At 48.7% G+C, this 16,995-nt stretch overlaps 1 protein-coding gene across 1 annotated transcript in view; it reads right to left on the bottom strand.

Moving 5' to 3' along the window:
• NRXN2 (neurexin 2) overlaps window positions 1-16,995 on the bottom strand; it is a 159,524-nt gene that overhangs the window by 112,774 nt on the left and 29,755 nt on the right. The window contains exon 4 of the mRNA XM_027856256.1: window positions 15,645-15,946. Within this exon, the coding sequence (XP_027712057.1) occupies window positions 15,645-15,946 (302 nt within the window). The remainder of the gene's footprint in view (window positions 1-15,644; window positions 15,947-16,995) is intronic.

Raw genomic sequence — 16,995 nt, 5'->3', positions numbered from 1 at the left:
GATTGAAATAAAAATAATTTGCTCCTTCATCCCCAATTAATCAGAGGATTCATTGTATCCAAAGCACTCTGCCTCATCCATTTGGGTGATCTGGGGATCTCTTGATCACAGAATCTCAAAGCTGAAAAGGAGGCATCAGAGGCATCCCGTCTAACCTCTACAACATCCTCGACAAGCCCTGCTGTGATGAGGAATTCACCACCAAGACAATCCATTCCATTCTGGGACAACCTTAATCATTAGGAAGTTTTTGAAGTCCACATCTGCCTCGCTGTTACTTCCACCCACTGCTCCTGTTTCTGTTCTCTGGGACCAAAAAATACAAGTCTAATCTCTCTTCCATGTGATGACTCTTCAAAAGTTGAACACAGAAATCCTCCCACATCCCCAAGTCTTCTTTTCTCCAAACTAAACATCCCTAGTTCCTTTAGCCAATCCTCATATAGGGAAATGTCAAGGCCATTCACCATTGTGATTACCTGCCACACTTGTCAATGTCCCTCCTAAAAACTAGTGTCCAGGACCCAGTACAATACTCCAAGTGTGGTTTGACCAGAGAAAAGAACAGCAAGATCATCACGTATCTATTCCTGGACACTCTGTTGTTGTTTAGTCGTGTCAAACTCTTCGTGACCCCATTTGGAGTTTTCTTGGCAGAGATACTGGAGTCGTTTACCATTTCTTTCTCCAGTTCATTTTTGCAGATGAAGAACTCAAGCAGAGTTAAGTGATTTGCCCAAGATCACACACTAGTAAGTGTCTGAGGCCATATTTGAACTCAGGTCTTCCTAACTCCAGACCCATCCATCTATCCACTGCACCATCTAGTTGCCCCTCATTACATGCAGCCTAATATTTGAGTCTGTTGAGGGCTTTGGGGATCCTGACTCTGCCATCTTATGTTCTGGGATATGTGCTGCAACTTTGATAAGCATGTTCTCCGTGCCTTCATCGAAGTCATCAATAAGAGTCTGGAATAACTCAGAGACAAGGATAAAACTCTGAAGCATCCCATCAGAGACTTTCTTGCTAACTAGCATCAAGCCATCAATGACCATTCTTTGGGTCCACTCACTCACAGATCAGGTAGATCACAGATTTAGAGCTAGAAGGGAAGTGGGCTAAGGATCCTACAGGACCTGAGTTCAAATCCCCTTAGTAAGCATATGATCTTGGACAAGTCACCTCCCCTCAATTCTCTCATTTTATAGATGAGAAAACTGAGACCCAGAGAGATTAATGTTAATGCCCTTAAGGCAGAGATGACTATGTTCCACAAGTAGTTGGTGGCAATAACAGTGCCTCTTACTACAAATCCAGCACTTTTTTGCACTATTTGGATACTTCTCAATCAATTAACCAATAGGCAAGCATTTATTAAGTGCTTACTATGTGATGGGCACTGTATTGGAACAAAACCTAATTCTGAATCAGCTGACTATGCTATTGTCTACCCCATAGCTCCCCATTTTGTCAACAAAAATAGCTGGAGAGGCTTTGCCAAATGTTTTGCTACAATCCAAGTAAGTTGAGTCTAAAATATTCCCTGGATTCCCAATCTCACAACCCTGTAAAAAACAAACAAACAAACAAACAAACAAACAAACAAACAAACCAAGGCTCGTCTGCCAAAACCTGTTTTTGATGAAGCCATGCTTGTCTCTTTTTCATCACCACTGCCTTTTCTAAAAGATAACTTCATTTTGTCTTCTGAAATATTTTCCTGGAATTGATGTTAAGCTTACCAGATTCTGGTTTACAAACTTACTCTCTTCCTATTTTTGGAAGGCAGGACATTGGCCTTTTTCCAGAGCCATGCATGGTGCCTCTCCCATCCACCAGGATCCTTCAAAGATCCTTGACCAAGTCTTTGCCATAACTTCTGCCATTTCTTCAGTAACCTGAAATGTCATTCATCTGGGTCTGGTGGCTCAGCAAAGGCAGCTAGAGGCTCTCACTATTTCTTTATTCAGATTTTCAACTCCCTGTTAGCCATTTCTATCCTGTCACTATGGTACAATAGAAGGGAAAATTGATTTTTAATCTAGAAATCTCGGTTTAAATTCCGATTATGCCACTTATTGACAGTGTGACCACGGATCATTCATTTCATCTCTGTGCACTTGTTTCCTTTCCTGTTTTAAATAGACTTCTTCCAGCTCTGACGTGCCTTGTTCTATGTTCTAAAATCCTTCCCAGTGCTGACATTCCATGTTTTATGTTCTAACATCCCTCCCAGATCTGACATTCCTTGTTCTATGTTCCCAAATCCTTCCCAGTGCTAACATTCCAAGTTTTATGTTCTAATAAGGTCCTTCCCAGCTCTGCTATTCCATTTGGAGTTCCATTCATGACAAGGCAAGGAGAGTGCTGGTCTCCCCAGTGGCAAAACTTATCCTCAAGGGTTTGTACTGAAGACAGACTAGCAGCTTTTCTGAAAAACCAACCTGGAGGGGAGTTGCTAACCCTCTCACTAGGAGAAGCTGGAGATGACAAGTCCATATTTCATGATCCTCATTAGTAAGGAACTTCACATTCTTCCATCAGCTTTTCTCAGTGTCCCCGTGAGGAGGTCAGGTAGGGCATGTGTCTCCATTGGGCAGGAGAGAAAAATGAAGCCCAGAGAAGCTGAAACACTTGTCACAAATCACACAGCCCAATCGGTAGTGGACTGATCACCCCTAACGATCACAACAACCATACTAACTGCTCACATTTCTGGGGTGCTTAAAGCACTTTTGGGGAGTTCTCATCTGATCCTCATAACAACCTTGTCAAGTAGGTGCCATTGGTAGCCCCATTTTACAGATGAGTCAACTGAGGCAGCTGACAAGGTCTCTCAGCTATCATCACAAGCAAAATATGAATGAAATTCCTCCTGACTCCAAACCCAATGCTGATGCTTTCCAACACCATGCTGTCTCCTAGCCAGCATGGCGCCCCGGCTTCTCCTGTCTGTCACCTTTCCCTTGACTTTGGGTCCACAGCTGGTCCTGTAGGTTATGACCTAGCCACTATTAGGGGAGACTTACAAATAAATACCAATTATAACCAGTCCATTGTAAATGTTCACCCGGACTCCTCCTATTTTTACCTGGCTAAGTGAGGAAAGGGCTATTGGCCAGGCTGTTTTAGAGTGGAAGCTCCCTGGGACAAGGGACTGTGTTATGGACAGAGCGGATGCTCCTGGCTGTATTCTGACCCATCTCTCCAGGAACACTGGGAGGAATTGGAGCTGGCAAGGGAGGACTGTGCAGAGGGTGTGCCCCATTTAGACCAGGTCATAGGTCAGGAAAGGAAGCTTGGGGCAAGAGAAGCAGCCTGGAGCAATGAGGAGACAACTGTTCTTGGGGTGTGGATCCTTTGGTTCAACTTCTGCTCCTGCTTCCCTGAGCCTCAGTTTTCCCATCTGTAAAATGAGTATAATGACATTTGAATGATCTGGGGTGGTGAGGGGAAAACCTTAGACAGGAGTTATCAAATGAGAGTTATATACATTGGGAGAGTTGAGGCTCATAGACAAAGACTCACTGAGGCAGAACATCGGTGTGAGGCAGAGAGGTGACCCCACAATGGATAAAGTGTCCAGCCTGGAGTCAGGAAGATTCATCTTCCTGAGTTCAAATCTGGCCTCAGACATTCATTAGCTGTGCGACCCTGGGTAAGTCACTTAACCCTACTTGCCTCAGTTTCCTCATCTGTAAAATGAGCTGGAGAAGGAAATGGCAAACCATTCTACTATCTCTGCCAAGAAAACCCCAAATGGGGTCATGAAGAGTCAGACATGATTGAAAAGTGTCTAAACAGAAACAACAAAATGAGTTAAGGCTGGAATTGGGAACACAGCCTGGGCAGATCCTTGGGCCATGGGAAAGAAAAGGGGAGGGGCCTGTCCTGGGCTTCACTGCCCTCCAGCTGCTCATCAGAGGCCCAGCTCCCAGAGCCCTCAATGAGAGGTAGATGCAGCCAGGTAGATACCTACATAGCACTGACTTATAGAGAGGTGAATGCCCATTGGCCCACAGAGGCTGAAATGGGAATGGTGTCAGCCTGCCACTGGCCACCCCCTCACATCCATCTAGGAGCTCACATGGCCACAAGGACACCTGTCCTTCAGCACATGCACCAACATATATGTAGTTATACACATGTCATCAGCAGACATCCATCACAGTCACACAGCAACATCTCACATTACATATATGCAGTCACACCCCCATCTCTTGTATGACTTGCTCCATGTGCACATATGCAGTCAGATGTATCCACAGACATTGTAAGTCTGCCCACATCAACAGTCTCACACACAATCCTTCCTCTGATAAGCTCAGCAACAGCACCCAGGCCCCTTCCCCCAAAGTCTCTTTTCTCACTACCCCCATCAAAGAGGAAGGAAATCAACCTCTTCCCCAAGGGTCATGCAGGATAGGGGCCGGAAGGAGAGGAGGGAGGGATGGATGGATAAAGGAAGACAGTGTGAGACACAGTGTTAGTTGGAGCTGCAGAGCGGTCTGGGGGAGAACAGGACACTGTCCCTGGTTGGGGGGGGGCAGAGGAAGGCCCTTCATGCCATGCAGTATGTAGAGGGGAAGGGCCGGGCACCCCCTAAGGCAGAGCAAGGAAGCCACCGTTCCCCTGGCAGCCAACCTCAATCCCTGGAAACATGAGACCAGCCCCTAGAGGTGTATCTGGGGAGGTAGAAAGCAAAATTGCCTTCCTCACTGGTCCCCAGGGAGATCCGTCATCTCCCTGATGTCCCTGTTTCACCCCTACACACAGACACCTCTAGAGATCCCACCCTGCTGGCTGCCATGGGGCTGTCCCCATCCTAACCCCAGGGGGCCCGTCCTTGGGAGCTGACAGTGAGCGAAGGCACAGCATGTCATGGGATGGCGTTTTCCATGGATTTTCCGGAGACCAAGAAAGAAACCAAACAAAAGAAGGAAAAATAAATAAATAAAAGAAGGAAAAATAAAAGGGAAGGAAGAAACCAACTAAATAAAGCAACAGAAATAAGGGACTGGCATTGGGACCAGCCTCCCCAGAGCCAATGCTGGCAGAGGCCCAGCCCCCAGTTCTCTCTGGCTGGTGGCCTGAATTTAGGGTGGGGAGGAATTGGCCAAATTTCTCGATTTCCATTTGACTTTGGATCAAGAAGGAAAAGAAGAGAGGAAAAGAAAGGAGGGACAACAGAAAAGAGAGAGAAGCAAAATCCAAAGGTCGTCCAGAACCAATTGGAACAGCAGAACAGAAACCAAAGAGGCCAAAGGAACGGAAAGGAGAATCGAACAGTTAAAAAAAAACCCACGGCAAACCAAACGATAAGACAATTAGAGTGATATCTACCAGGTAATGCAGTTTGTTTACCATAGCGTGTCCAATCCCTGCGTGCTGCACCGGAGGTATGGGGGTGGGGGTGGGGGGTCACACACAAACAAACAAAAAAAAAAAACGAACAAAAAAAAAGAACGAAAGAAAAGAAAAATAAAATGACCAACTGTGAAACTCAAGAAAGGAGGAGAAATATATATCTCTATATATTTGGTTGTTTGCTCAGGCCCTCCCACCCCGGGGTTCAGCTGAAAACTCAAGATTTAGAAAAATCAAAGTTCTGATGGGGACAAAGAAGAAAACGAGAAGGAAGTTGACCCCCTCATGTCCCACGTCTGCTTCTTCCTTCCTTTCTTTCTTCCTCCCTCCACCCCCCAGTCATGGATTCCCCTTTTTCATGCCCTCAATCCCCTTCCCCGGAGAGCCGTCTGCAGAGAAGGGGGAATAGGTAGAGATTTTGGTTAGTAGAGAAAGAAACAAGAAAAGAATCAAGACTGAGAAACCAAGGACTAAAAAATGGTCAACATTCCATAGATGAGACAGAAAAGGTTAGTTCGGTTTTCTGCCCCCATCCCCCCACCCCCCATCCCCACCCACTCACCCCCAGCCCCCACCCCTCCCCCCACACCAGGTTGTAAGCGTGTTAGTAACACACACAAGTCGGTAACGGGGTTGTCCAACAGAGAGGGTTGAGGGGGGGTTGGGGGGAAAGGCAGGGCGGTTAAGAAGCAAACCTAACTATGCGTATTAGTAAATCCTATCAGCTGAAATGTCAAGGGGTGGGGGTTAGGGATTGGGGGAAGGGAGGGGAAAGGAGAGGGATGTGAGAGAGGGATGATCTATTGGGTTGGGCAGTTGATTGGTGGTGGGCTTATGGGCTCAGTGGTCAGCCAGATGGCTTTCAGATTCAAAGAGCTGGTTGGGGTTGGCCAATTAGTTGACCGGTGGCCTGCTGGGGTCTTGGACGATGAGTTGTCTGGTTGGTGACCATCCAGCTAGCTGACTGGTTGTGGGCTGGTGGTCAATAGCTCCTTGAAAATCAATGGGCTGGTATGGACATGAAACTTTTATTTGGGGGCCTAGAGAATGTTCCAAAGCAACATAGTGGGGAAAGGGGAGTCTTCTTGTTCTGTGGGCAAGGCATGGGGATAGGAATTCAAGGAGGCATGGGGGTCCCCCCAGCTCCTCTCATTTTGGTCCCTTCTCTTCACCAAGATGGAAGAGGAAGACTGAATCATTGTGAGAATTAGAAGGATGCCATTTTTCCAAGTACAGTTGGAAAGGGACATTTTCCCAATAATTTCCAATTGTCCCAAGCCCTCCCCCTCCCATGTTCTTCCCTCCCCTCCCACTCTGGTCCCCCAAATAACCAAATCTCATCCTCCCTGCCCTCATTCACTTTTTCAGAGCCCCATCATTTCCCAAAGGTTCCCATGATTCTTTCCTCCAACACAATTTCCTCTCAACCTTCTAGACAATGAGTTCCCTGTAAATGACCCTTCCCCATCATCCCCTGAAAAAGAAAACCACCTAATGTACCCCATTTTCCAAGCTCCTGGCTACCATTTATACCTACAGATCCCACATACCTCTTTCCACAACCAACTCGGGGAACTCATTCTCCATAGCCCCCATACCCCATGAATACCCACCCAAAGGCCTGGCTGCCTTCCACAAACACTCCTTTCTCTCTCTGGATCCCTTAGCAATGAGGATTAAACCATATCCTCCTACCCAGGACTCCTGGTGGGTCATGAGTCCTTTTCTCTCCACGATCTCTTTAGAGAATGACCCTGGACTTGGGAGCCAAGGACATAAGGAGGAGGAAACACTTGGGCAGCAGAGATGACAGACAGGGCACTAAACAATGTGGGGAACCTTCAGTGGTAAGGCAGTTAGATAATGCAGTGGCATTAAAGGGGCAGGCCCATTAGGAAGAATGTTGGCAAAACTAACAGACACAGTGCTAATTCGGGAAGACAATGGCAAAGGCCCCCATGAAATTACCAGTAATGGGATTCCATATTTAGTAGCTGGGAGGAGTCCGAAATCACCCATATTAATCAGCAAGTGGCACATGAGTGCTCTGAGCATCTCTGAATATGGGACAGGACTACACTCTAAGCAATACAATTCAACAAGTAATTATTCAAGTACCTTCTATGGGCAAAGGGATGGGAAGGTCAGTGGTCAGGGCAACATGGAAAACCTGGCAAGAGGACAACTGGAAGTGCTGTGAGAGAAGCAAGGTTTTAAGAGAAGAGGCTAGTCTTTGAGAGCAGGAAGAACTTAGCTCCAAGGCCCTTAAGCTGCTAGTAAGGATGGCTATACAATGTTGATTCCGAGGCTATCCTCCCAGCCCCACAAGATGGACACCATGGCCAAAAATCCTGCCCCTGGTAATCACCAGGACCAGTTGTGTTAATGCAAGAGTAACATGGGTGCAGAGAGCAGGTTTGACCAGCTTGCACAAAGGGGATTCAAGGCTAAGAAAGAGAACAAGAAGAAAGATGGCACCAGAGACTGGCCCAGCAAGCCAGACACTCAGGGGATGAGGTTGGCACTGGTACTAATTTGCTTCTACTTAATCATGGGTGACTTACTTCCAGTCTTTGAACCTCAGTTTCTCCATCTGTAAAGAAGGGCCTGGCTCTCGCAGGCCAGTTCTGACATCCTTTCTTCTAAGGACACTCCTAGCTGTGACATTCTGGGCTCTAAGGCTATTCCCAGCTCTGACTCTTATCCCAACCTCGAGTGGAGGGACTAGAAGTAGTCCAAGCAGGAAGCACTGTTGCCAAGGTGAAACCCTGTGCCTGGAGTATCATTGATAAGCCTGTGTTTGTGGCCTGCACGCCAGCACCAGGTGGGAGGTGAGACTGTTTCAACAATACCCTCTCAGGGCTTCCGATGATTGAAATTCCTTTGGGAAGGGTGTAAGCAATCCCCTCCCAGCCCAGATTCCACACTCTAGTATGGGGAGGTGCCATAAAGCAAGAGCATGAGCATTTCCATCTTTGAATGGTCTGGATTCCTGAGAGGCTGAATATGCCAGGAAAAGAGCAATGGGGGAAGGGATAAAGGAAGAGAGGAGGCCGGTAGGAAGAGGCAGCAGACAGACAGATGAGTCCCTACATCAGGACCAGAGGGAGATGTGAGAAAACAGCTCCTGAATAATGATTGGGGGCAGTGAGAGATGATTCTGATTGCTAAGATTCAAGACCCAGAAGAGCAGAAGTCTTAGGTCAGAAAAGAGAAGACTGAGGAGGAGGTGATTGACATCTGTAAAATCATTAGAGGAATAGACAAGGCCACCCACCATGGAACTGTCCACCCAATCCTGAAGTATCAAGAGGAGGAGAATCCCTTCTGAAACTTGACCAAGGCAAGTTTGCAGGTCAGAGAGCTTTCATTGGAGGGTGGCAATCACTCAGGGAGGTTGGAAGAGGGATTCTGCCTATCCATGGATCACAGAGAGCCAAAAGGAACCCCAGAGGCTTTCTGATCCAAGCCTTCATTTTACAGAGGCATTCAGAGAAGTCAAGAGAGCGCCCAAGGTCACACAAGTGGTAAATCGTAAAGCTGGAATTGGAATGCAGGTCATCCAGCTATAAACTTTACCTCCCTAAGTGGAATTAGAATGGAAAGAACACCCTATTTGTTTATTAGATGTTCTTTTCTCATTTTATTTTTGCTTTATTTGTTTATTTATTTATTTATTTGTTTGTTTGTTTATTTTTTTGGTGAGGCAATTGGGGTTAAGTGACTTGCCCAGGGTCACACAGCTAGTGTCAATTGTCTGAGGTCGGATTTGAACTCAGGTCCTCCTGACTCCAAGGCTGGAGCTCTATCCACTGCGCCACCTAGCGGCCCCAGGGACACTGTATTTGGAGTCAAAAGATAGGGTGAAAATTCTAGCTCCACTCCCTTAGAATCCATGTGGGGCAAGTCCATTCCCTGCTCTCAAGCCTCAGTTTCCTCAGTTTCCTCATCCAGCAAATAAGTTGGTTGGTCTAGATGACCTCAAAGATTGTTTTCACCTCTAAGTCTTAGACCCCTTTGGGGTCTCTACCAAATCTGAGATTCTGTGATCCTGTGGAAAGAACAGTGACACCAGCCTCCTCCAAGAGGTGGTAGATGCAGGTATAGGAAGGAAATTAAAAAATTCTCTGGGGTTTGGACATCATCATCATCATCTATTAGCATTTAGAGGTCATGTTAATGTTTGTAAAGCACTTGGCAAATATTATCTCTGAAGCCTAACAACAATTCTGATAGAAAGGTGTTGTTAGTTTCATATTATTATTTTCCCCATTTTATAGTTGAGGACATTGAGGCAGACAGAGGTTAAATGACTTGCCCAGGATCATACCACTAATAAGTGTCTGAGGCCAGATTTGAACTCAGGTCTTCTTGACTCCAGGTCCAGTGGTCTATCCACTGGATCACCTAGAAGCCTCTAATGTCTCTTTATGAATGTCAGAAACACCAAGAGCCCAAAAAAGGAGCTGGGCTGAACCTCACCTTACAGACTAATGTCCAGGTTGGCAAGCACGGTCCCCTTCCCAGGGAGGGCACATCTCATAGGATTTCCATTGACCAGGGTTTTACCAGGCTGGATCAACCAAAGCTTGACCCAGTAGGCAATCCCCCTGCTCCTTTGAGCAGTCTCTGTATGCCCAGTGGTCTAAAGAGAGCCTGCCCTAAGCACTCTGAAGATGTCTTAAATGTTTGCTGATTGACTGATTGATTACAAAAGTGTGTTGGTATAACTTGTCAGTCACTAGCTTCGTTCAATGGAAAGAAGATTAATCAAGGCTCAAACTGGGGATGTGAGGATGTGAGGATCATAGAGCTGAAGCTAAAGAGATCTTAGACATTATCTAGCTCAACCCCCTCTTTGTACAGAGGAGAAAACAGGCCTAGAGAGAAGAAACTCCTGTCACCTTAGAGCACCATACAAATATGAGCTGATTTGCCCACTAGACTCTCCCCTGGAGAAATGAAAGCTGGAAATGGAACCAACCTTCTGAAGGCACCCCCTCCCTATTTCAAGTCCTCTGGTCTTGGACTCCCTGAGCTCCAATTCCAAAGCAGCTACCATCCTGGGTGCCTAATGGGATATACTCTAGCTCCCATCTCCATCCTAGATTGGAAGCTCCATGAGGGCAGGAAATGGGCCTGATCTTATTGAAACTTTGTCTCTCCCTTGCCCTGTGCCCAACACAGATGAACTTAAAAAAGATGTGGTGATTCTCCAACAAGCCACTTGAGAGTTAAACTAAGGATAATTTCAGTTCTTAAGGTTTACAAAGTTCTCTCTTCCTCAGAGTTTTGTGAGGGAGGAGGGATAAGAATGAGCATGGGACAGGCTTAGAAACTGACTTTGTGATTTCACTGGTATAGGGAGCTCCCAGGCATGAACTTCCTCTCCCAAGGCACCTTCAATAATAATAGCTAGCATTATGGGCAGCTATGGTGCAGTGGATAGAGCGCTGGGCCTGGAGTCAGGAAGACTCATCTTCCTGAGTTCAAATCTGGCCTCAGACTTCACTAGCTATGCGACCCTGGGCAAGTCACTGAACCCTGTTTGCCTCAGTTTCCTCACTTGTAAAATGAGCTGGAGAAGGAAATGGTAAACTGCTCCAGTATCTCTGCCAAGAAAACCCCAAATGGGGTCACAAAGAGTTGTTCATGACTGAACAACAAAAGCATTTACATAATACTTTAAGAGTTACAAAGCATTTTACAAATAGTATCTCATTTAATTCCCACAACAACTCTGTAAGGTAGGTGTTATTATTATCCCCATTTTACAGAGGAGGAAATCAAAGCAGACAGAGGGTAAGTGACTTGTCCAAGGTAACACAGCCAGTAAGTGTCTGAGGCCTGATTTGAACTCAGGTCTGACTCCAGGTCCAGCTCACTATCCATTGTGCCACCTAGCAGTCTCAGATGAAGAGACTAAAATTGAGAAGTTATGTCTGAGACAGGATTTGAACTCAGGTCTTCCTGGCTCCAAGTCCAGCACTCTATCTAATGCACTACCTAATCGTCCCTTCTCTGCAACATATTAGTCATGTAACAGGCATTTATCAAGCACATACTATGGGCTAGACACTCTGCTGGTCTAGGAAGGCAAAAGCATGGTCCCTCCCCTCAAGAAGCCCACACTCTAACGAGGGAGGCCACATGTAAAGAGCTAGATAGGTATCAGATAGGTAGAGTGTAAATGGAAGGTGGCCCAGAGGAAGGCATCTGAGCAGGAGAGGTGTGGTGCAGTCAGGAGGTGTCACAAGGAAGCCTTGAGCCCAGGTCTTCCTGGCTTTGAGGCCAGCATGGCTCTCCACTCTACCCCAGCTCCTCTCCTTTCACCTCATCACCCATTTTAAATCACAGTTATTTGTCTACAGCTCTTATCTCCCTATTAGATTGTCAGCTCCCCAAGGGTAGGATTGGGTCATATCTAAACTTTGGATCTCCCAGCCGGCCTTGCACATGGCCTGAATAGAGCAGGCTTTTAATAAACATGTGTTGAATTGGACTGGGTGGAGCCTTGGCATGGCCTTCATCATGGTGGCCTCAGGGCCTAGAAGCTGAATCCCGATGAAAGGAGGGCCCATTCCTCAGGGGTCCTAGCAACTCTCAATTCCCCCTCACTCCCCTTCCAGTCATGCCCCCAGAGGCTATCACGTGATACTAATGAATGGGGGGATATTTTGATAGCTGAATTGCCTTCCTAATTTGGCTCTGGCTAGCATTAAAATGAGCTTTCTGGCTAATGTTAAAATTAGCTCTTTGGCGAACATTAAAGCGAGCTCTCTGGCTAGCGTCAAAAGGAGCACGCATTCGCTGAGCTGGGCCATGGCCGGAGCCCACTGGGCAATGCAGGGAAGCAGGTCCCAGAATAAAAATAGGCCTCCCAGAATCCTCCCCGGCGATGACCAGCTCATGGACAAATGGAGGGAGGCTTCAGCCATCCCAGTCTCCTGGGGGAGGGAGGGGGCGTCCCCTGGCACTCACACCCTCCTTATGATTCCAGGGCTGACCATCCTGTCCCTACAAATTCTCCCAAGGTCGTGGTTTCCCCCTCTCCTCCCTCCTGCTGGCTGGCCTTCTGGCCTCTCCACGGCTCCCTGGCCACCTCCTTCAAGAGAAGGAGAGAGTGTCTCTGGGTTGTTGCTGCTGCTGCGGAGGCCAAGGCCAGCTCTCACCCCATTGGCTGTGCCAAGCACTTGGGGGAAAAAAATTTGGAATTCACTCGACAAAGTGTCCTTGGCCCCCGGCCACCCACTCAAGCAGGCCAGCAGCTGGTGCCATTCAGCACTCTGCGTCACTCTCTTCTCGCCTGGCCCCAGAGGAAACTTGGTCCCATGACCCCTGAGCTGGGGATGCAAAGCTTCTATTTTAGGATGCATAGCCTGCTATCTTTCCCCCCAGGTTTTTCCCTTGCCCCAATCCTGGGGTATCATCCAGCTTTAGACTAGCTCCCCTCTCTAAGAAGGCCCTTCCAGCCCCCAATTCCACAGGAAATGGCAGAAATATGGAAGAAAGCACATTGGATATGAAGTCAAGGGATCTGGGTTCCTTTTGGCTAGGTAAGACATGTCTTTCTCTAGGTCTCACTATCAAACAGGGGGCAAGGAGCACTGGATTTGCAGTTCTAGAACATGAGTTCGAATCCTAGCTCTGCCTCTTACTTTTACCTTCACCTCTCCGCCTCTGTTCCTTGGTCTGTAAAATGAGAGGGTTGGACTAGATGGCCTCCAAGATCTCTTCTAGGACCTCAGGAACCTCTAAGGTCCCTTCTGGAACCTCAGGAACCTCCAAGAGCCCTTCTAGGACCTCAGGAACCTCTAAGAGCCCTTCTAGGACCTTAGGAACCTCCAAGAGCCCTTCTAGGACCTCAGGAACCTCTAAGGTCCCTTCTGGAACCTCAGGAACCTCCAGGATCCCTTCTAGGACATTAGGAACCTTTAAGGTCCCTTCTAATTCTAAGTTCCCAGTCCTGCTTTGTCTCTAATGTCCCTTTCATCTCCATACTTGATTGAGCTGTTTAGTCATTGAAACTCAATAAATACTGACTGGCAGAATGATCAAGTTCTTCCTGGGGTGGAGGCAAAGTACCAGGTGGCAGAGAAGCATCATGGGGGTATCAAGGCTCAGGGAAAAGCCAAGAAGCAGTAGCCTGAGAAGAACAAGACCCAAAAGGGGGCCTCCAAGTAAGACAGACACTACCAAATGGGAGCCCCATTTACAAGTAGTGAAAGCGTCCTCCGAAGAGTAAGAGAGCTGGCAGTGCCTTACCCTGCCTACTAATCTGGCCAGGGAAAAGGTGAGTATCCTTGGGGTGGGGCAGGGACAGAAGACGGTTACGTGACAGCCCCATAGGTGTGCACCCAGAGAACAGAGAGGATTGGAGCAGGAGGGGCTGACACACCCTGAATCCAACAGGTTGCCAACAGTCTCAGAAAAGAGCAGTTCCATTCATCTCTTCCAGCTGGAAGTCAATGCAAGAGGTGCTGAGTGAGCAGCCCCCTCCGCACCTGTGTTAATCCATTAATTGATGGTGCTAAATCAGTTGGGGAGGGGGTCTGGCAGACTCAGAACCCAAGAACAGAGGTCCAGAATCAGTCGAGAGGAGGCGAAGCAAGGTTCCACCTGGCAGCTGCCAGGACAATGCAACTCACAAGAAACAGCAGGTACAGTGCGCGAAGGAGATGGATGCCAAGGGGGAGAGAGAGAGACAGAGAGAGAGAGAGAGAGAGACAGAGAGACAGAGAGACAGAGAGTCAGAGAGAGACAGAGACAGAAACAGAGAGACAGAGACAGAGAGAGACAGAGAGAGAGAGAGAGAGACAGAGAGACAGAGAGTCAGAGAGAGACAGAGACAGAAACAGAGAGACAGAGACAGAGAGAGACAGAGAGTCAGAGAGAGACAGAGAGACAGAGACAGAGAGTCAGAGAGAGACAGAGACAGAAACAGAGAGACAGAGACAGAGAGAGACAGAAAGAGAGAGAGAGACAGAAAGAGAGACAGAGAGACAGAGAGAGAGACAGAGACAGACAAAGAGTCAGAGAGAGACAGACAGAGACAGAGACAGAGATTCAGAGAGAGACAGAGAGACAGAGACAGAGAGAGACAGAAAGAGAGAGAGACAGAAAGAGAGACAGAGAGACAGAGAGAGACAGAGACAGAGAGAGACAGAGACAGAGAGTCAGAGAGAGACAGAGACAGAAACAGAGAGACAGAGACAGAGAGAAAGAGAGAGAGAGGCAGAGAGAAAGAGAGAGAGAGAGACAGGAAGAGAGAGAGAGAGAGAGAGAAGTGGGGCAGAGATGTCTATGAGGCAGCCACCGAGGTAACAAGCAGACTAACGGATTGATAGGCCCCCAGGACCTCTGCCCAGGGTTGGTCCAGGTGGCAGAGGAGTGTTATTGTGTTTTTTGTTTTTCTTTTTTTTGTTTTTTTAAGGACTGTTACTGTGGATGAGAAAAGCTGAAAAGGTGGGGGGCTAAATGTCCCTGAGTACAGACACACACGGAACACAGGCCTCAGCCAGAGAAGATGTGTTGGGGCAGAGGACAGGGGGCAGCTTATGGAGTACAAAGAGCAAGAAGGGCCAGTGATATCCTGTCCCAGGAAAGAGGAATCAGTGATAACAAGGGACCAGAAAAACATGGCCATCTTCTCCTCATACAGCCATAGAAAACAAAGCCTCTGAATCTCTTTGTATTGCCAGGGTTCCTGGGCTCAATCAGATCAGCCTCCTGAAGCCCACCTTTCTGGGCAGGGGGCTAGAACAGAGCCTTGCTGATAGGGGATGTGCTTTCCAGGGGAGTCTGAGAAAAGGGACCTTCTCCCCCCTAAGACTCATCCCCATGCTGCCACTCTGGCCCTGGCCCAAGTTCCAGCCTCATCCCTTCCATCCCCACACCCTGCCCGGCCCCTGGCCCATCCTGTCCACCAGACCACAGCTGGTCCGCTTCTTCCCTTCCCCAGGCAGCCAGGCCCTCTCTGCCCTACCTGACTGGCCCCCCAAGCTGGTGCTGCTCCTGACTGTTCCTTTCTCTCTCTCTCCCCTTGTCCTCTGGGCTGCCCACCCTGTTCAAGTCAAATTCCCCATCCCAAACCTCAGGATCCCCTGGCACAGCCGAGACCCCAGACTCCTTCACACACGCTGCCTTAGGTGACCCCCCCTTCCCTGACCCTGTCCTCTGCCCTGGGACTGTGGCTCTCTAAGCCCCTGCCCTTGCCCAGCTCCCCTGCGGGCTGCCCTCCCCCACCCCCAGGCCGCCCCACTGGAGCCCCCTACCTGGCGCAGGTTTCGGGTGACCCGGACGTCGTGCCAGGCGTTGTCATTGAATTTGCCGTTGACAGGCTCCACCAGGGCCTCGAAGGCGCCGGATCCGAGGTTGATGACGAGCCAGACGGCCCCGGACTTGAGGGACAGGTTGACGTAGTCGGCCGACTTGCCCGTGTGCAGCATGAGGCCATTCCTTTGCAAGGTCCGGAAGGCCAGCGTGATCTCATCCGTGCTGCTCTGGATTGGGTTGTGAGACAGGTCGTAGCAGAAGAACTCGTTGCCTTTGAAGGTGGCCACAAACTCCTCCTTCCCTGCAGGGTGGGGGCCATGGGTTAGTTACAGGGACCAAGCTCCCCTCAGCCCACCCCAGAGCCTCAGAGCCCAGAAGCTCAACTAGAACAACCCACATCTGGTCGAGAATCCCCTCTCCACCGTCCCTGACGAGGGTTCCTCCATTCTCCGCTAGGAGACCTCCAGTGATGGAGAGAGCTACTTTTGCAATGATGGGGAGCTCACTACCAGTCCATTCCACTACCAGACAGCTCTAATTGTTACAAAGTTTTTCTCTATATTCCCCTACATTCATCCACTCTGTTACTTCTTAGCGCTCCAGGTTTGCGCCTCAGGATTTCCTCCTGAGGAGGAACTAGAGGAATTTTATTGTTTTTTGTTTTTTTGTTTTGTAAAGGACTGTTACTGTGGATGAGAAAAACTGAAAAAGTGGGGGGTTAAATGTCCCTGAGTACTAGAACTAGAACTGTGGGAACCTGCTCTCCTTCTCCATCCCTGAGGACCCAAGCATTCATCCCCTCTGACATCCACCTCCTCTAAGCACCCTGTCTATTCCCACAGCCCAGAGCTGCCGATTGGCTCCATCATCAGCTGCCGGGGCAGTGAGCTGCCTGCTCTTCTTGCTTCTTCCCCCCCAGCTGTAGCTAAGGGCAGGCCATTGAGACAAGGGAGAGATAAGCCCGTGGGAGGGAGGTCCTGCCACCCTAGCCGGGAGAAGAGAGTCGCCCCCTGCACCAGACCCTGCCCACACGCACTCGGAGGCTGCCTCCCCTCTCTCCAAGGTGTGAAAGGCTCTGCCTGGCTCTTCCCTCATGCATCGGTACGGTTCTGTGCCTCCTCACCCCGCAGGGCACTCAGCTGGGTTATAAGAAACAGTGGGTTCCCCTACACACCTGCAGAGTGCTCGACGAAACCCAGGAGCCCATCTTTGCTGATGCTAATCCTGCCCCATGCCCACTGGCACTCTGCATTGGGGCACCATACAGTCATCAAATGTCAGAGCTTGGAAGGGCCTTAGGATGCAGAATATCAGAACCAGCAGGGGCCTTAGAACATAGAACAGAGAATG

Source organism: Vombatus ursinus, unplaced genomic scaffold (genome assembly GCF_900497805.2).
Source record: "Vombatus ursinus unplaced genomic scaffold, bare-nosed wombat genome assembly UNPS02011369.1, whole genome shotgun sequence".
Classification (NCBI taxonomy): domain Eukaryota; kingdom Metazoa; phylum Chordata; class Mammalia; order Diprotodontia; family Vombatidae; genus Vombatus; species Vombatus ursinus.
The sequence above is the reverse complement of the archived record's forward strand: the minus strand, read 5'-3'. Positions and strand labels throughout refer to the sequence as shown.